The 20,826-nt window shown below is 39.8% G+C and overlaps 1 protein-coding gene across 1 annotated transcript in view; it reads left to right on the top strand.

Annotated features, from left to right (window-relative positions):
- Positions 1 to 20,195, top strand: part of RAB18 (RAB18, member RAS oncogene family) — a 27,642-nt gene extending 7,447 nt beyond the window's left edge. The window contains exons 2-7 of the mRNA XM_024223626.1: positions 5,515 to 5,570; positions 13,748 to 13,809; positions 17,521 to 17,593; positions 18,543 to 18,661; positions 18,745 to 18,811; positions 19,690 to 20,195. Coding sequence (XP_024079394.1) covers positions 5,515 to 5,570; positions 13,748 to 13,809; positions 17,521 to 17,593; positions 18,543 to 18,661; positions 18,745 to 18,811; positions 19,690 to 19,865 — 553 coding nt within the window. The 3' untranslated portion in view covers positions 19,866 to 20,195. The remainder of the gene's footprint in view (positions 1 to 5,514; positions 5,571 to 13,747; positions 13,810 to 17,520; positions 17,594 to 18,542; positions 18,662 to 18,744; positions 18,812 to 19,689) is intronic.
- The last annotated feature ends 631 nt before the right edge of the window (positions 20,196 to 20,826 follow it).

The raw sequence follows: 20,826 nt of genomic DNA, 5'->3' as shown, positions 1-20,826 counted from the left end.
TCAGTGTTTAAATATGGTAACCCTATTTTATCTTCCCAATGGGACTCAGTGGTCAGTCTCGAAGATACCATCAGAGATGCATAGTTTTGCAGTTCTCATACTGTGGATTTGTGTTTCCAGAGATAACATGCTTATTAACAGCAAAAAATATTTTTAAATAAATATATAGAGGTAAGAAATAACAGACATCAACCCTATTGTCCCTCTGCAAATTTGTGAACACAGAGTCAATCCCTTACCTCTCTAAAAGTGCAAAGTTTCAAAAAGTTCAATGAATAGAAGATTGTTGAGGGTGAAATAGATCTGGACAAGGAGAAGTCTGTAGATAAATGTGAGACGGGAGGGAGAGACAGTAGAATCAAAAGTGAAACTGTTTGAGCAGCATATTCCAGAAGTCTTGAGGTCTTTCTGCGTGTAGCCTTCATTGATTTGAGATCTACCATACCATTCTCTCACTAGAAGGGAAAACCTATAATGGCAGCAGGCTGTAAAAGAGTCCCAGTTTGGGAATAAGAACCATTTAAGAAATATGTTTGATGTTTTAAAGAAAGTCACACCAGTGAACTGGTGGAAGTCACTTAAGCACTTGGATTCAGAGACTGTTGAAGTGATAATCTCACTTTTAACGGCAGTAGCTTCTTCTGACAGTGTAGAAAGAATATTTTCTTCCTTTGGACTAATTCATTCCAAACTGAGAAATCATTTGGGACCTGAAAAAGCAGGAAAGCTTGTTTGTTCATAATCTGGAAAAGAAAAACTGGAAAATGAAGGTGAAGTGAGTTAGCTGCAGAAGCCAATATTTTAAGTTTTTCATATTGAGCTGGTTGACATAGTCGATTTAATTTGTTTTTCATTTAGCTATTTTAGTTAAAAACAAACCTGATTTTAAAAAACTTGAATGTTTAACTAAATTCAAAAATTCATGTGCCTGTTTTGTTAAAATATAATGTTTGCTGTTGAAGAAAATAATCCAGAATACATAACGTTGTTATAGTTAAATAAAACAATTTTAAATGTCTGTCTGGTGGTGGTCTCCTCCTAATACAGCATGGCAAGAAAATCCTCCAAATATTAATGATTAACCTGTTGAATTGGAGCTAGTTCACCTCCCAGTGACTTCATAAATATCTGCTTCAATTACCTTTGGTAAATGAAATAACCAAACAGTCATTCATTTTCTGATATAGCTGTAAAACTAATCTGAAAAGTTTTCAAAATAAATCACTTAAAAAATATATAGCGTATACCTTCTAAAAATGAAACCTACATCTATCTCTGAGTTGTGAAGAATATGTACAGTAACTCCTCACTTAAAGTTGTCATGTTAACGTTGTTACGTTGCTGATCAATTCAGGAACATGCTTGTTTTAAAGTGGTGCAATGCTTCCTTCTAACGTCTTTGGCAGCCGCCTGCTTTGTCTACTGCTTGCAGGAAGAGCAGCCTGTTGCAGCTAGCTGGTGGGGGCTTGGAACCAGGATGGACCGGCAGCCCCCCTATCAGCTCCCCCTATCAGCCCCCCGCTCCCCTAAGTTCCCTGTGCAGCAGCTGCCTGCAGTTCAGCTGTTCTCCCCCCCGCCGCCGTGTGCTGCTCCTGCCCTCTGCCTTGGAGCTGCTCCCTGAGACTCCTGCTTGCTGTGCGGGGGAGGGGGGGAAGGAAGAGGGGGGCTAATGTCAGGGTGTCCCCCTCCCTCCTGCACCCCGCTTACCCCATCTTCCATAAAGCAGGGGGGACACACCAGGGCTCAGGACAGAGGGAGCTTGCAGCAGCTGCCATCTCAGCAAGCTGATCTAATTAACAAGGCAGTGTACTTAAAGGGGAAATGCGCATATCTCTTTCACACCTCCCCCCCCTCCCTCCATTCCTGCTGCCTTGTAGAGTGAGAGAGTTAACCAATTGCTAGTTCATCATTTAGCAGTAAGGGAAATATCCCACCCTCTGACTCCTCCACCTCAACCAAGCTTCACAATCATCATCACTGTGTACCAGTATTAAATTGTTTGTTTAAAACTTATACTCTCTGTGTGTGTGTGTGTGTGTGTGTGTGTGTGTGTGTGTCTATAGAGAGAGAGAGAGAGAGAGAGAGAGAGAGACACACACACCCCCCCCCCCGTCCCCTTTGTCTGATGGGAAGAAAAATTCCCTGGAACCTCACCCCCTCATTTACATTAATTCTTATGGGGAAATTGGATTCACTTAACATCGTTTTGCTTAAAGTCGCATTTCCCAGGAACATAACTACAACGTTAAGTGCGGAGTTACTGTATTAAGGTTATAACAACCAACAAGAATGCACTTTTATATAGAAATCCATGATTAAATCAAGTCTTCCTGACTAGTGATTTAAATCATTATTTAAATCAAATCCACCCTGCCTTGCATACAATTCAAGTCAAACTAACAGGCCTGTAGTTTCCCGGATCACTTTTACCCTTTCTTATAAGTAGGAACTGTATTAGCAATTTTCCAGTCATAGGATATAACCCCCAAGCTTACAAATTTATTAAAAACTCTTGCTATTTGGGCTTGCAATTTCACGTGCTAGTTCCTTTAATATTCTTGGATGGAGATTATCTGGGTCCCCAGATTTAGTCCCACTAAACTGTTTGAGTTTGACTTCCACCTTGGATGTGGTCATTTCTACTTCCATATACTCATTCCCATTAGCCACCCTGCCACTGCCCCTAAGCTATTCATTAGTCATATTAAAAAATGAGGCAAAGTATTTGTTTAGGTGTTGGGCCATGCCTATACAGTACTATCTTGAATCTCCACCCCATCCTCTATGCTTAGCGGTCCCCCTACTTTCCTTTTTTCATCTTATATGGTTATAGAACCTCTTACTACTGGTTTTAATTTCCTTTGCAAGGTCCAACTCTGCTTGGCTTTTGACAGTTCTCATTTTATACCTACACTTCCTGCCAAGAGGTAGCTTTCCTTGCTGATCCATCCCATCTTCCATTCCTTGTAGGCTTTCTCTTAATTACCTGTTTGAGATGCTTGCTCATCCAGCTTGGTCTGCAACTCTTCCCTACAAAATTTTCCCCCTTGCTTGGGATGCAGGCTTTGGATAGTTTCTGGAGCTTTGACTTAAGATAATTCCAAGCCTCCTCCACATTCAGATCCTTGAGGTTTTTCTGTCCAGTCCACTTCCCTAACTAATTCCTTCAATTTTATTTAAAGTTTGCCCTTTTGAAATCAAGGACTCTAGTTGCAGATCTGTTTTTGTTTACCCTTCCATTTAGTTTTTACTGGGTTAGCTCATGATCACTCGAACCAAGGTTGTCCCCTACACCCAGCTCTTCTATGAGGTCCTCACTATTTACCAATACCAAATCTAAAATGGCATCACTTCTTGTTCGTTCCGCAACTGTTTGGTGAATAAATCTGTCAGCTATCATATCCAGGAAACTCTGGGCCCTACTATAATTAGTAGCAATTGTCCTCCAATCTATATCTGGGAAGTTAACATGTCCCATAATCACACAATGCCTAGTCGTATTTATTTCACCAAAAACATTAGAGGTCTCTGTCTATATCCAAACTGGATCCTGGAGGTCTGTAGCATACCCTTAGTACTATCCCAGGGAAACCTCTAGTAGCTTTCTTCCCGAAGTGGTTTTGGCCAAAACAGATTCTGTCTTAGTCATTCCATCACTTCTAATTTCTTTACAGTCTACCTCATCATTAGCATACAATGCTATTCTACCACCTTTACCTTTATTTCTGTTTTTCCTGAACAACATTTACCCTTCGATACCTGTACTCCAGTCATTACTACTATTCCACCATGTTTCTGTTATCCCTATAATATCTGGTTTCACTTCCTGCACCTGTGGTTCTAGTTCTTCTATTTTGTTACCCAGGTTCCTTGCAATGGTGTTAAAACTTCTTAGTTATTTCTACTTATCTTTGCCCAGATTCCTCAGCCAAATGCGTAGTCATTCTACTTTCATTATCGTCTGACTGTTAGCTTCATTGGTATCAGCACTGTCTTTCCTCTTAATGTCCATTGTCCTACCTGCTGCTGTTCCTTTCTCCATTGCTGTATCCTTCCTTACTTGATTTTCCTCCTGCTCAATGTTCAAATCAGGCATGAAGATTACATGACTCCTCCAAGTTCCTATTTTAAACTCTTAATCAGTTGTGCTAGCATCCATCCCAGAAGTTTATTTCCCTCCCTGCACAGGTGGAGTCCATCCCAAGAGAACAGTCCTCTGTCCATGAATGCCTTCCAGTGGTCTCACATCCCAAAGTCCTCCTTATAGCACCACTGCCCGAACCATCTGTTGATCATCATCATCTTGTCTCCCCTTCGTTCTCCCACTCTAGGGACAGGTAGAATCCCACTGAAGATCATTTGAGCCTCCATTTCCCAGTCTGGCATAGCCTCCCTTGCTACAGCTAGATTCTCGCTGGAATGTATAATTTGTTTCCACATGAAGGACAATCAGTGGATTCTTTCCTGCTCCAATTAGGATCTTCTTCAACCTCAGGTCCACATCCCAAGTCTTAGCTTCTGGCAGACAGCACACCCTTCTGTTCTCCGGATCAGCTCTGGTGACAGGCCTTTCTGTTCTTAGTAGGAAGTCACCAATCACATAGACCTGACTTTTCCAGGTGATAGTGTGATTCTCTGGCCTTCCTCCCGTTTTTTCTGACTGCAAGTTCTCTTGTCTTTTCTCCTTTGCAATCTTCTGCGCGTCCTCCTGTATTCCTCCGGGGGCTCTGAACTCTGGGTGTCTTCATTGACTCTTCCCCTCTTTTTATAGGACTAGCTGCTCTTGGATAATAGATTTTTAGATGGTCCAGTTACAGAATTTTCTATAATTTTGATGTGCCATCCACACCTGTACAATGTAAAATTTAACTTTAGTGTTCACAGTTTCATCAGAACTTTAATTTGTGAGAGGCTGCATTCGTATTTTTCAGTGTATTTTGGAACCTGTACATTGGAAATAGAAATAATTGTGGGTTTTTTTCATAATACTTACCACTAAAGTTCTGTGGCTTTCTGTGTCTCTAAGAAGTTTTGCACATATATTGTTCCTTAGATTCTTCCTACTGTGGTAAGTTAACTTGCACTCTGGAACCTTCTTTCAAATTGCAGAAATGTTGTGCTTTTTTGCACTGAGTTTTAGGAGACTTGAAATAGAACAATATAAATAAAATATTCCGAACAGTAGAGCATGGGACGTTGTTTTGAATAACCCCAGTCAGGGACAGATTGAGGCCTAGCTTCAAAGAGGCTTACTCGGTATTGGAATTGAAGAGTAAAAATAACTACTCCTTTTTCAAAACATAGTTAATGTTAGTTATACAGCAAGCTGACATGCATTACCTTTATTTGCACTGTCTTGAAGATGACACTCAGGTCTACCTTGTTTTATATTAATGTAACGTTGCTTTCAGATTTGTGGTATACAATAATGCACTCATCTGGCAAGCTACAGTTATATTGCAACAACAAAATACTTAGTGTTCTAATAGTATCTTTTTTTCCTCCCTCAATCAGCCTTTTATTGCGGTTCACAGATGATACATTTGACCCAGAACTTGCAGCAACAATTGGTAAGTGTGTGCTAACACGACTTCATAAAAATTCAAACTAACTTAGGTAGAAGACTGACTTGCTGTGTTTGCACAACTGGTAATGAGGTTCAACCTTATCTGCTCTTCAGTAAGGCGGGAGGGGATGATCTTGGCTCAGTCATTAGCCTGGTCTACACTAGAAATGAAGTCAGTTTAACTATGTTGCTTGAGGGTGTAAAAAATCCACACCCCTAAGTGGCATAGTTAAGCTGACCTAGCCCCCACTGTAGACAATGCTAGGTTGACAGAAGACCTACCTACTGTCTGTTGGGGAGTTGGATTACCTACACACCAATGGGAGAATGCCTCCTGTCAGCATAGGTAGTGTCTACATTGAAGCACTATTGTGGCGCAGGTGTGCCGCTGAAGCCTTTTAGGTGTAGACATATGTATAGTGTACGGAGTTAAACACTACAGAAGTATAAACAGTAATTGGGTGCTGTTACACTTTGCACAAAATTAGTTCAGAATTGAGACAGTGTTGTCATGTGTGTATTCTGTATTCTTGAAGATGGAAGGTATAGACATGGACTGTCACTGAAGGAGACCTGCATCTGTTAGCACTACAACCACACTCATGGTGTTAGTGAATTTATTAGAGCCGTGTGCAAAAGATTCTTGCTAACCTTTGTGAGAAATCAGTAGAATCTCTCAAAAGTAATAGGAGATTGGAACTTAGTTTAATAGTAATAAGAGTACTGCACAGGATTCATGTAGAGTAGGTTGCATAGGTGGCCTGCTCCAGAGAAGCTCTACATTATACTGGGCACTGAACTCCTGTCTCCCAATCCTCCTCCTTCAAGGAACAGATGTCTGAATGGTAAGAAGTGGCTCCTTCCTTACCTACCCCAAAACAAGTATTAGCTCCTGGGCAAGTGGCCCAAGAGGAGAGGGGAGTGCCCAGATCTGCTAAAAAAAAAAAAAAACCTGTGTGCTGGGACAGTGTGAGTGATATGGGCAGCAGTAAGGGCCCAGAATTAATTGAAATGTATTTAGGAGGGAGAGACAGACCCCCAGAATGGGAGGGGTGCTGGTGTGGATATTGAAGTTTGTGAAAGGCAGTAAAATGCCTAAAACCCGTCCTGCTATTATGTGATATATCATATAACCGTAATCCAAGCTGAGCAAATTAAGGTAACTTTCCTGTACAAGATATTCTAATTCTAACACTAGACTTACTGCAATGGGGGTTCTAACTAAAGACCTGGAAGAGAGCAAGTAATTTTCCTTAAACGCTTGATCAGTCGAGGTGGCTACTGAGAGAGAAACACTAATGTAAAGCCAAAAATAACTGTATAATTGTCTAATGTATTTGACTAGCTGAATTAAATATTGGGGGGTGAGTAGGAAACTATTTAATTGAATTATTGTTTAGGGATAGCCATGTTTTAATTCCAACTCCTAATGCAGAAAAAATAGGTATTGCAGAAATACTAACACTTGATTTCTTTTGGATGTCCCGACTACTAATTTGGGCAACTGAGACTTGTTGACAAGGCATTGCTTGATACCATCTCTTCAATCTACCTTCTCTTAATGGCTTGTGGAGTGAGAAAGAGACATACCTTTCTTTTCAGTGATATCCCCTGGCAATAGCTGCCATCTCTAGCATAAACTATTGTTAGGTTAAGGTTGCAAGCCAATTACATACATAAAGATTGTAGCAAAAATAAATGCATAAGGAGGCAGAATTAAGGTTCTATGGATGACCTTTCTTGTCACTTCCTAACTTCTGAATGCCTTTTAACCTTAAAGTCTGTTAAAGTGGAATATTAATGTTAGATTAGCACACAGAGACCCGGATAAGAAGTGGGGCCTTTATTGTGCTAAATGCCATCAAATATGGGAAGATACAGATTACTCTTTTGAGCTAGGACCAGCTGGTGAGTTTCTTTTTTACTCACAGCTTGTCTACCGGCTGGATCGATGGGCAGCAATCGATCCAGCGGGGGTCGATTTATTGTGTCTAGTATAGATGCAATAAATCAACTGCCAATTGCTCTAGCTTCTACTCTGGTACGCCACCTCGACGAGAAGCGCAAGGGGAATTGACGGGAAAGTGTCTCCCGTCGACACACTGCAGTAAGTAGATCTAAGTACGTCAACTTCGGCTACGTTATTTGCGTAGTTGAAGTTGCATAACTTAGATCGATTCCTCCCCGCCCCCGGTAGTGTAGACCAGCCCAAAGAAAACTTTAATTTTTAAAGAAGTTTTCCTACCATCTGACTTGACATGTCTGATCAGCACTGCAGTATTATGGACAATCATCAGTATGGTGACAAAAATGTCAATGCTTTGTCAGCTCACTTGCTTTCAGGTGGGTATTGAGTATAAATATATTTCCACATCAACAAGAACTGCTTGAGCTCATCCTGGCAAGAAAAAAGGAGGTATCTGAGCTCCTGCTGCGTTTTCCTTAATGCAGGCCCTGAAGGAAACGATTAATGGAACATGCTTTGAGGATAGAACTCATGATGCAGGTCAACTTGTCTGAGTTTTAAAAATGGCTCTTCTCAAGGGGCCAAATCTATATAAAGCTGATAATTGTCAACTATTGCGTAAACTCCCAAATATTAAAACTTTTCAGCAAAGGAATCAAAAAATTGATTCTGTATCAACCTAAAGTTAACAATGTTGAACTTGAAACATAGGGCTGGTCTACACTTACCGGGTAGTTCGACGGCTGGCAATCGAAGTTCCGGGTTCAATTTATCGCGTCTGGTCTGGACGCGATAAATCGAACCAGGAAGTGCTCGCCGTCGACTGCGGTACTCCAGCTCAACGAGAGGAGTGACGGGGAGCCTGCCTGCCGCGTGTGGACCGCGTCTGAACCGCGGTAAGTTCGAAGTAAGGTATGTCGAATTCAGCTACGTTATTCACGTAGCTGAATTTGCGTACCTTACTTCGACTTGGGGGGTAAGTGTAGACCAAGCCATATTGTTTAACTTCAATAACCATATCATTAGCTGATGTAGATTACTAGCCCTGTGGACACTATTATTCCACAGTATAAGGAGCCACAATATCCACCCTTTACTCTGGAACAAAGCTTGACTTTAATAATACTGAGGTTCTAAACTGTTTTGCAAGAGAACCTTCCCTACAGGTGCCTGACATAAACCAAAGAAATACTATCTTAAAAACAGACTCAAAAAATAGTTCCTATGTGAGCGCTTTCACCGTTCATCTCAATGAAGTGTTGACTCTTAAAATCTAATAGTTAATATTGAGATCTATATCACCATTGCACTACTGATCTCCTTAGTAGACACAGCTATCAAATGCGTGACTTAACTGCTTCACATACATTCCTGGGCACCCAAACATCCAGCTTCTTCTTTTACAAGACTTAATAATGAAGTCTTCAATATAAAATTCTGCAAAAAGTTTAGTTAGACTAAAGCATTTCAGTCCTCAGGAGACGGAACTGTTGTGTGTCACAGACAGAAAACAGGATAGACTGAGGTGCTACCAGTGCCTAAAGTCCCTGTAATAGTGGGAAATTGACTTGGTGAGAGATGCCTAGATGATCCTAACAGGCAATTCATGCGGCAGAGGAAGGAAAACCCTCCACGCTCCATTTCCCAAGGTCCCTGCCAGTGTGACCTGAGGAAAAAATTGCTTCCCAATGCCAAATCTGGTGATCAGTTTGACCCTGAGCAAGACACACTGACCAGCCATCTAAGAAAAAAGGATTTGATGAACTGCTTCAGAGCACTGCTTCACCTTATCCCGTGTTCCATCTCCAGCTGTGGCTAATCTTTGATGCTTCAGAGGAAGGTGTGGGATGTGAAACAATACATCTGGCCAATTGTGCATTGAGGGGGAGGGGATTTCCTTCCTGGTGCCTGCAGGCTTTAGGGCTTCAGCCAGTAACATGAAAATTGATTATAGCCATTGTATTAATGCAAAGCTGCAAGTGTTTTGACCATGCTGAAGGCAATCTTGTTCTGCTGTGGCCCATTAAGGAAGGAGATGAGCATGGGGATTCACAGATTCCCAAGCAAGAAGAGACCAGCCTGGCATCTGACGCACACAGGTTGCTTCTACCAGAATCTGGATTACAGCATATAATTTAGAAAGTTATGTAATTTTGTTTTAAAGACTCCAAGCAATGCTGAGTCTACCATCTTCCCTGGTGAGCTGATCTGTTCCATTGTTTAATTACCCTCCCTGCTAGGAAATGCTTATTTCAGGGTTTAATTTGTCCAACTTTAAGCCACTGCCTCTTTCGCCTTTGTCAGCAAAATTGTAAAAGCCTCATCAGATCTTTTCCCTGTATAGAACCTGTACATGGTGGTCAAGCTGCATGTCAACAGTATCTTCATTAAGCTGACTAAGTTGAGCTCCTTAAGGCTCGTATGTAGAGCCCTGCAGATCTGTGAATATCCGCTTTATGTCTTCAGATATCTACGGACCATGTTTGCAGATCACAGATCAAATGCAGATACAAATTTTGTATCTGCATGGGGCTCTACTTGTACTGTAAGGCTGTTTTCCCCCTCCCCCCAGCCCCTGGATCATTTTTTGTGGTCCTCCTGTGAACTCTCCAGGATTTCCACATCTGTTTTGAGAAGTGCATCCCCTACTTCTGCTTAATAGTCCATGTGTACATCAAAAATCTCGTTAGTCCATTTTGCCACAACATTGCACTGAGAACTCATATAAAGGTCAACATAGTCAGTCACCTCAAAATCCTTCTAAATCACTGCCCAGATAGTCTTCCATTGTGTAGGTATAACCTGCATTCTTGATTTCCAGATAAAATACCTCAATTAGACTGACGGTAATAAAACATTTTGTTGAATTATAACCATTTAACTGGGTGATTCAGATCACTCTAACGGTAAATAATGAGGGCTGGTTACTATCTCAGCAATCTTTGTGATCTACAAATTGTTACCAGCAAAAATTTTAAATCATCTAGATCATTGATAAAAATTAAATAGCATTGGACCAAGAACACATTTCTAGGGGACCTGCTAGAAACAACCCTGATAATTGATACTTCCCATAGCTTCTGGTATATAGCTGCTGCACACTGGGAAATGGTGGAATGAAAGGGTAGAAATTGGAATCTAGACTGGAGCAAACTATGTGGAGGAGGGAATTTGGGGTTAACTTGAACAGCATATTCTATGGTCCTACACCAGGCTTTGAAATTAGGGCTTAGAAGAGTCTTCAAGTAACCTTAGGCCATGGGCCAATAGGTATATCATGGAAGTGAAGCAGGTACTAATATTTCCTTCATGAAGTGTAGCATTCTTGAGTAAAATTGGCATTCAATTCAAAGTTCTTGAGATCTTTCTGGATGAAAGGAACTATATACAGTATAAATATAAGGTATTTGTATGTGTTCTGAATCTATGCTGGTGGATTGTGCATTTGCTGTGTTTACACCAGTAGACTTTTAATTGTTAACCCTTTTTGCAACTGTCTGTTTGTGGAATCTAGCTCTGTTACAAATGTGCTTTTCTGCAAGCTCACTTTTTTTTTTTTTTTTAACTAGGCTTCTTATCAAATTAATGAAGACTAAAGTAGCAACAGCTCAAATAAATATTAATGCATGTCAATGATGCATTTACAGAGATCATAACTACGTTTAGCTTTGTGATAATGGGTTTCTTTTGTACAAGTTAAGGTGATAGTCTTGTTGCATCAAGAGCCCTGCAGTTTGTTAGAAACATAGGTCAATTTATTATTTGTCTTCTGCTATACTGTAACTATGCTATCCTTCCCATTATCACCTAAAAGGGTTAAAATATACAATTTGGTGTAATGCTAAGCAGCATGCTTATTTAAAAATGCATAGGAAAAAGTAAGTAAGTTTACATTTTTAAATACTTCTATCAAATTCAGATTTTGTTAATCTTGATTGGCCTGTATTGCTCAGAAGGAGCATTTTGGGTTCAGTTTAGAGTAACTGATAATGGGGGCCAATGATGTCAAACGTGTGTGCATCTCCAGTTGAAGTTGCATAACTGTATCCAGGAACAAAATCTTGGGCCTGTTTGTGGAATGTGAGCAAGGTGCCATTACCTCAAAGTTCAGCTAAACTTTTTGTAGTGGTATGGACAAGCTACGCTCACTTCCTAAAACTTATAATTGGGATGAGAATGAGAGAATTTTCAGCTAAAGTGGCTTGTGTTTTTTGTTTTGTTTTTAAGGTGGTCATGATCATGTAAAAACAGGGTTGTAAAAAATAATAATTGTAGCTTAAAGTATATATCTGTTTAAAAATGTATTCTTAGCTGTTCATTAGGGCGGTCATGGCTCTTAGCAGAGGTACCCTTTGATGCAGCTCAGCATAGAATGCTATTAGTTTTAAGAGCCAACTCTTTTTATGTTGAATGCTGAAAATTGACAGGGCAGCAAGTTATTTAGGCTTAATCTAAATCAAATTGTAAGCATGGTAAGTTCCTGTTTTACCTACTTACAGCACATTTGCCACTGACTTGTAACTGGAGATATAGTTATTAGAATTTCTGGCTCTGCAGCTTGTTCATTCAACAGTAATTGTGTGCTAAACCAATCTTAAGAAAACATTATGTGGTACTGTTATAAACTGTCAATTATGGATTAAGAATCTTAATTTAAAAAACATTCAAATAAACTAGACCTTAGTGTACTTTTTTTGTTATAAAAGTAGTTTTAACGACAGTGGTTTTTATTTATTTATTTATTTATTTATTTAATTTATTTATTTTAAAAAGCCTGTGTAATGTTCAGTGAATTCTACAATCATGACCTTCCTAGATAAATTTTATAGCCATAATCTAGGTGCTTCACACTGCAGTGTGCCTAAAAAATTAATGAATCCAAGCTGTGGAGTACTAAAGCAGGGAGAGAGTTCCAAAGTAGAGGACCCTTCAGAAAATTGAGTTAGACTCCAGCTGTAGTGACTCCATTGATTGTAACAGCAGCATCCTCGCATGAAAGCAGTGCGCCAGGTAACCAGGCTGTCATTTGTGACTTGATAAACTGAAAATACCTTGAACTCCATTCAAACTTATTAGCAGTGTATGTGACTCTGGAAATGCTAATGTAATATGCTTTCTAGGTTCTACATTCCATACTAAAGTTTCTAAAAGGTATGGTTGTAATCCCATGTAGAACACTCTAATCTAGCCTGTAGGTGACAAATTATGGGTAATTGAGCCCAGGTCTTGATCTACCAGGAACTGATCCACTCTCCTAGCCAGGGGTGGAGAGGCAGTCTTGACCACAGGCAATACCTAGGCATTCAGGAGCAATCCAGAACCTAATAGTACCCAAACTTTTGTTGAAGGTGACATGCATACTCTTCCCCCACAACCTAGTAACATTATTTCTATCTTATCTGGACTGAGCTTTGGGCAGCTTGCCCTCATGCAAACAATAAACCATTAGTTCCACTGCAATAGCTGGGTCAAATGTGTGGAAGACAGTTGAGTGTCCTCAGCAATGAGTATGCCACAAACCATCTTTCCTGTTAAACCTCCCAGTGGCTTTCTAAGCAAGAAGTAATAGAATAGACCCCAGGTGATATCCTTGAGGTTCCCTGGGACAGAGAAGCAATTGATCAGCACTGTCTGCCGGGACTTTTCTAAGAGGCATTATAGCATCTTCATCTGAATGGCCTTTAACTGTTAGATCAGTGTCATAGATCTTAAGGCCTGAAAGGGGGATCATTATGACCACCTAGTCTGATCTCCTGCATAACATGGGCTATAGAATTGCATCAAGCCCATAGCTTCTGGTATAGCTGATGCACACTGGGAAATGGTGGAATGAAAGGGTAGAAATTGGAATCTAGACTGGAGCAAACTATGTGGAGGAGGAGGGAATTTGGAGTTAACTTGAACAGCATACTCAAGAATGCTACACTTCATGCTACTGCTTCACTTCCATGATATACCTATTGGCCCATGGCCCAAGGTTACTTGAAGACTCTTCTAAGCCCTAATTTCAAGCCTGGTGTAGGACCATAGTGGGAAAGTAGGAGAGATGTGGAGGTGGGTGGGCAAATAGTAACCGATTAAACTAATCCATTCCACCTGCTATTGTCAAAGCACAACTTCAGTTCTGACTTACTTGGATCTTTCGTTGTCTTTCCATCTGACAAAATTAATCATAACACATGTTTGAAGGAGAATTAACCTTTTTATTTTTCCAGGTGTTGACTTCAAGGTGAAAACAATTTCAGTTGATGGAAATAAAGCTAAACTGGCAATATGGGTAAGTTCTGAACATAGTAAAACACCAGAGCTTTACATAGTTTATTGATTTGTATTCGTGGTGATGATTTTTATGGAAATATGCAGTTGAAGGGATTTGCCATGTTAACAGGCTTTGTTAGTAGTGGGGTGTGTGGGTTTTTGTTTTTGTTTTTGTTTTACTGGGTCATTCATGAAAACGTTACTGATGGGATTTTCCCATTTTCAGGATAGGTAACATAGCTATAGTATCAGCTCTGGTATCTGAAAGTAAAGAATGGGACTCTTCTGTAGAATTTTTATGGGAAGAGACTTTACTGTTATCAAACAAAATTTAGAAGCCAACAAGTATACAGGAGAATATGGAGTTACATTAGAAGGAAAAGTCCTTAATTTGACTACAGATAAATATTACCTGTGCCTCTTATAACATTCTACTTGAGTTTATATCACATCAGACTATACAGTTTGAGCCTGATAACTAAGCATGTTAAATTAGGTATAAAGCTTCTCACACTGAATTCACATTTCTAAAGAAAAAATCTTCTGAACTAAGACTTTACATTTTCCATACAAATACGAATACTGCATAAATTACATAGCTTGAGAATTGCCATAGTTGTGCATGTTTAATTTACATTATTAACTTTAAAGTGACAAGAATGTGGAAACACCCAGGTGAACCAAAAGGAGTTTGCCTGCTAAGGTCTGAGTTCAGGATTGCCTCTACTAACGTAGCAGCTAAAATAGAGCAAGAAGCTCTGTATCCTGCATAACTCAGTTTAAGTACTTGTGATGACCTTGACTGTTGAAGGGAAACCTCAAACCTTGAACTATGGAAAGTAAGGGAGGGAAAAGGTTTCCCAATAACTCTTAATGATATATTTGCTTTTTAATCTATAAGCAAGGCTCATGTTCTGTGGTCATAGAATCCACCTCTGGTATGGAACAACCACTGGAATTCCAGGGCTGTCAGTTGCTCTGTGCTGGCAGGCTGCTTGAAACTCTCTCACTGCTAAGCAGAGTGGAGCAATTCTGGTGATGCCTGGTCTGTCTGAGGAAAGAAGCAGAGTACAGGAGGGAGAAAAATACAAATCAGGGATACTTCCCTTGCTTTGATATCAAAAGTGCTGCATACCTCAAGTACCAAACTGTAGGCTCTGAGTTAGGCACTTACAGTCAGATCTCCAAACACATCCTTGATCAAGTAAAGCAGAGTGGATATGATGGCTGAGGGTATGTCTTCACTACCGGCCGGATTGGCAGGCAGCAATCAATCCCCGAGCACTCTCCCATCGACTCCTGTACTCCAGCTTGACAAGAGGTGCAGGCAGAGTCGATGGGGGAGCGGCAGCAGTCGACTCACCGTAGTGAAGACACCGTGGTAAGTAGATCTAAGTACGCTGACTTCAGCTACGTTATTCACGTAGCTGAAGTTACGTAACTTAGATTGTTCTCCCCCCGCAGTGTAGACCAGGCCTGAGAAAATGGACACAGCTGAATAAGGGCCTCATAAGCATATGAGAAGGAATAGGAGCCAAAGGAACATTTCCTCTCTGAGGTAGGAGTCACAGAGCAGCAGAACTCTTTCCTGGGAGGAAGAAAATGAGCCAGATAGGACACCTGCATACTCTTTCCTGAAGAGACAGGTTGAATCCTTCGTGGAGAGAATCCTACTCAAAGGGAAAGATAACTTCTCTTTTCTTTTTTATGCCCTGCATCTCCAAAACACAAACCTGAGTTATAAAACTGCTGGCTTTCTCTGTGACCACTGCAGTCACTCATGGTCCATGCTAAACTCAGGAATGCAGCATAAAACATGTTCATTAAGTGCTAGGAAGATTGCTGATTTCTGTATACCTACGTACAGTGGTACGGTCTCCATGCCAGTATAGAAAACCACAGTGGTGTCTGGTAGGGAAACAGGCTGGTGGAGGGGCCAGCCTCCACCATTCTGCATTTCTGTGGTTCAAGTATCAGAGGGGTAGCCGTGTTAGTCTGAATCTGTAAAAAGCAACAGAGGGTCCTGTGGCACCTTTAAGACTAACAGAAGTATTGGAGCATAAGCTTTCGTGGGTGAATGCCCACTTCATCAGATGCAAGTAATGGAAATTTCCAGAGGCAGGTATAAATCAGTATGGAGATAACGAGGTTAATTCAATCAGGGAAGGTGAGGTGCTCTGCTAGCAGTTGAGGTGTGAACACCAAGGGAAGAGAAACTGCTTCTGTAGTTGGATAGCCATTCACAGTCTTTGTTTAATCCTGATCTGATGGTGTCAAATTTGCAAATGAACTGGAGCTCAGCAGTTTCTCTTTGGAGTCTGGTCCTGAAGTTTTTTTGCTGTAAGATGGCTACCTTTACATCTGCTATTGTGTGGCCAGGGAGGTTGAAGTGTTCTCCTACAGGTTTTTGTACATTGCCATTCCTGATAGCTACAACATCACCGGCTCATTCACCTGCACATCCACCAATGTTATATATGCCATCATGTGCCAGCAATGCCCCTCTGCTATGTACATTGGCCAAACTGGACAGTCACTACGCAAGAGGATAAATGGACACAAGTCAGATATCATTACTTGTGTCTGATGAAGTGGGCATTCACCCACGAAAGCTTATGCTCCAATACTTCTGTTAGTCTTAAAGGTGCCACAGGACCCTCTGTTGCTTCTGTGGTTCAAGTGGCCTGGAGAAGCAGTACTATTACAGCCCTGGATAACAGTCCCTGGGTGTAGACTGGTGAGAGGCGTTTGCAAAGGAATCCTGTGCTCTGGCTCTAGTTTGAGATGTGGGTGGGGTAGACTTTTTTTCTCTTCACCGAAGTGTTCTGTACTCCACTCACAAAGAGCTTGAATATTCAGGATCTATGGTGGTGGAGTAAATTTTGAACCTGAATGAAAAGCGTTGCTGATATCTTAGTTATTGGAATGACTGCTCTTTTGGAGGTAAATTGGGTGGCATTTAGTTTTTGTTTGTAAGCAATATGCTTCTAAACTGGGACAGAGTTTGAGTAAATGAGCTTCTCTGTTTCTGATGCCTGCATATTCTCATGATCTGTGGTGCTTATAGTTCAGTGTAGTTTCAAGGATCTACAACAAAGTATATGTAATCAGCATTTTAATACTTGGTCTCTGCAGACCCATTCGTCCTTTTAGTTCATAAAGTCCTAAGATATAAATCTGATTTCACAAGCTACTTCAGTTTAAGAAGAAACGTGATCAGTTTTTTGGTACTTCTGCTACAGCTTGGTTTGCCCTAATTTTCTGTGGTTTGAAGCTAATTATCAAATACTGGCAGTGAAAAGCCATATATCTTGTCTTGTTATCACAAGACTTTGCAGTGTTTTGCAAACCTAAAATGTTCACTTAGAAACAAGTAAAGCTGTTGCACTGGTGTCTCACTTATCTGCTAGCTGTAGAGCAGCAATAGCATCAGTGGAAATGTGAGTGCCCTATATCATTGTAGAGTGGCTTATTTTACTTAAATGCTAAGACTTTAAAAGCCACTTCCTGAAGCAAAATTCTTATCAACTCTGCATCTAATCTTAATTGTATTTCATCTAAAGGTAATTAAACTTGATTCCTTTGGTGATGCTATATTCCATGATTGTTCTGAAGTTTCTTTTTTATCATGTTAATTAGATCTTGCAGATGCTGTACTTTCTTTCAGTAGCACATAGAGTAGATTATTTTGTGCAAGTACAGTAATGGAAAACGTTCTGAATATTTTTAGGATACTGCAGGTCAGGAGCGGTTCAGAACATTAACGCCCAGCTATTATAGAGGAGCACAGGGTGTTATCCTAGGTAAGTATGCTACTCAACGTACCACTTTAAAACCTTTGATTTTTTTTTTTCTAGTTTTACGAAAAAGTTAAAGACCAACTAATTCTTCTCCAACTACATTTGGCTGTTTAATACTGAAATTCTTGGCTTCTAGTTAGATACTCCCAATTACTGGAGTATCTATCTCAGCATCTTGAGCATCTCTTTCTGACAGGAAACCACCTCCCTTCTTTCCAAAAGAAATCCATCACAGCTTGTATACACAGCGCCACAGTTCTGACTACAGGGATGTGAAATGTAGAGCACACTGAAATGTTGTGCTCTTACTATCCCATATAAACTGCTGGCACATACTAAAAGTTACCAACAATACACACTCCTCCATAATCAGGACAAACAGTGCCATGTAGACAAGTCTTAATGTTTTATTTAACTAAAATATATCCTCCATTGTGCTCCCAACATTGATGACCTTTTTATCACACCCCCAATGTCATTTGGAAAAGACTGTGGTTTAAATTAAGAAGTCTATGCTTCAGAAGGAAAAGAGAACTGGGTCAAAAAACCTTACTTCTTGCATCTGCCCTCTGAAGATAACTATTGCTTTGCTTTTGGGTATTTGCCTCACTGTGTGTTGGAAGCCTCCTTACTAGGCACTTGGAGCGCAATGTCTGTTTCGCTATTGCTGGAGTTGAGCAGTGGACAAGAAATCCAGGGGCAAAAATAATTTTGGTGATTGTTAGCCTTAAATACAAAGCACCTTGGCTCTAAGAGGATTCTCAGCCTCATTCGTGTCCTATTGTATATGCAATAACTTGAAAATATGCTGATATGTCTGTCTACAAATCTTTTTAAAAATAATTCAGATTTTGAATGTCTGCAATCACTTAATAGTTGCAATAAATTATTTGGAAATGTCTTTAAAATAATATGTTAAATCAGGTTAGTGACCATTGGCAATATTTTTCAGTTTATGATGTCACAAGAAGAGACACCTTTGTCAAACTGGACAATTGGCTAAATGAATTGGAGACATACTGCACAAGGAATGACATAGTTAAAATGTTAGTTGGAAACAAGATTGATAAGGTAAGCAGACTTGGAAAAATTACCTTCAGTAGTTTATACTTATACATCTGTCACAGCATGTAATATACTATTTCTTCTTGCAGGAAAACCGTGCAGTTGACAGGAATGAAGGTCTCAAATTTGCAAGAAAACATTCCATGTTGTTCATAGGTATGCTCTTGAAGATGTATGTAAAGCCTACATGATATTTTAAGTTACCATTATGTAAAAAATAAAACTGTGGTTAGATTCCATTTTTACAGAATTGCCAAGGTGAAAATTTTCACCTTATCAGCTAAGTAATGTAATAGTACCTTTCAGCTGCATTGTTTAAGTGCTTTACAAAATTAACTTAAGCCTCAACATCCTCAAGATAGGTTTTCCCATCTTGTTTAGACTGGTCTTAAAATGAGTCTAGCCAAATTTCTAGACTCATGGCAGATGAAACTACCTGACTGGAGCTGGAGTCATTCTTTTCAATCTGTACACTTCCAGTGCATCCATCACCTTAGTATCTAAATGCTGTGGTCAAAATAAAGGCTGTTTTATGTTCCTAATACCATTCTCTATTCCACTCTCCCATATTAAGAAACCTCTCTAAGTGGGATTAAATTTGGTGGTGTCTAGTAGAAACCTCACTCACTGTGACTACTCTAATGACTGGACCATATATCCTGCTAACTCAGTACCACTAGCTTATTACAAGACTTGTCTTATGTCAGTACAAGGCTGTGCTGTAAAGTATAATAGACCCTTTAACATTGCTAGACTTGCAAGTTAAAAAAAAAAAAAAAAACTTGAACATGCCAATTGTTAGAATAATATTTCACATAGCATGTCAAAGCTCATATCTGTCTGTAGAGAGTAAAAGTCATCTTACTGCCTTAAATACTAGGACTTGCTGTTCATCTGTGACTATTTTCCCTTCTGTACCAAAAGTGTAGGATGCATGTTGAGACTAACACCTGTTGGTTCTCTCCAGTTAAAGTAAGAAGATGGTGAAAGATACATTAATGCTTGCTTGACTTCTTAAATCTCTCTTCCCCCAGAGGCAAGTGCAAAAACATGTGATGGTGTACAGTGTGCCTTTGAAGAACTTGTTGAAAAAATCATTCAGACTCCTGGACTGTGGGAAAGTGAGAGCCAAAACCGAGGCGTAAAGTTATCAAACCAGGAAGAAGGCTATGGAGGAAGAGCCTGTGGTGGATACTGCTCTATGTTATAAACTCTGGGAAGGTTATCCTCTTGCATATTTAAACAGATAGCGTCACCTTTCTGTAAATTCATTAACTGCTATTTTTAGGGACCTTGCAGTTTGCACATATTTGTTTTGTATCATGGCGGTGAACATTTGTAGGAAAACGTGCTCAGCAGCTTTCCCAGTTGAAAAATGTTATGGTAAGCATGCCCAACTTGCAATCTTCAGGTTTTTTATATGTAGCATAAAATAGTGTGCAAGAACAAATGCACTCAAATTTTATGACCTTATACATTTATCATGTAACTACTCTTTAAAAAATATCCATCTAACAAATATACATTGCTGCATTCTGTCTGCTTTTTGTCTGGATTTTTTTTGTTTAAGTACTGTTGGAATTCTAGAATTGCTTTATATGCACACATCCTAAAAACGATGCAAGATAAAATGTGATATCTTTTACTGATAAATGCTTGTCCTTGTTGGTACTGTATAACATAAACAGCATGATTACACAATTCTTACAGACAAGTCTGTTACAAATTCTTTTTCATTAAGCAGAGCTATCTAAACTATGGCCTCTACCAGTTTATAGTTAATCTGAACAGTTTTTGAAGAGATTTCTAAAATTTCCTTTGAGAAGTTGAGCAAACACAGTAGGGGATTTTTTTAAAAAATCATCACATCAGTTGATAACTTGATTGCTTAACTGGCATCTTAATCCTGTCATATTTATATACTAAATTTATGACATTCTTGCACAGTAGTCTTTACGATGCTGCCCACCATAGTCCTGCTGTAGAGTCTCTCTTAATTTTTTTTTTTTTGGCCAAGGATTTGAATGGTGTCTTTTTTTATTCTTTCTTTGTGAATCAGCTTGCCACACTTAAGTACAGATGCTCTTTTCCTAAACATTGGTAATGTACATGTAGCTCACTTATGGCTATGAAGGTCTATATCACATAACTGCTTTGTGTGGCTATTTGTT

The sequence above is a fragment of the Terrapene carolina genome, unplaced genomic scaffold, assembly GCF_002925995.2.
Source record: "Terrapene carolina triunguis isolate 2854851 unplaced genomic scaffold, T_m_triunguis-2.0 Scaffold111, whole genome shotgun sequence".
In the NCBI taxonomy this organism is placed as follows: domain Eukaryota; kingdom Metazoa; phylum Chordata; order Testudines; family Emydidae; genus Terrapene; species Terrapene triunguis.
Note: the sequence above shows the minus strand (reverse complement) of the source record. Positions and strands in the feature narration are given on the sequence as shown.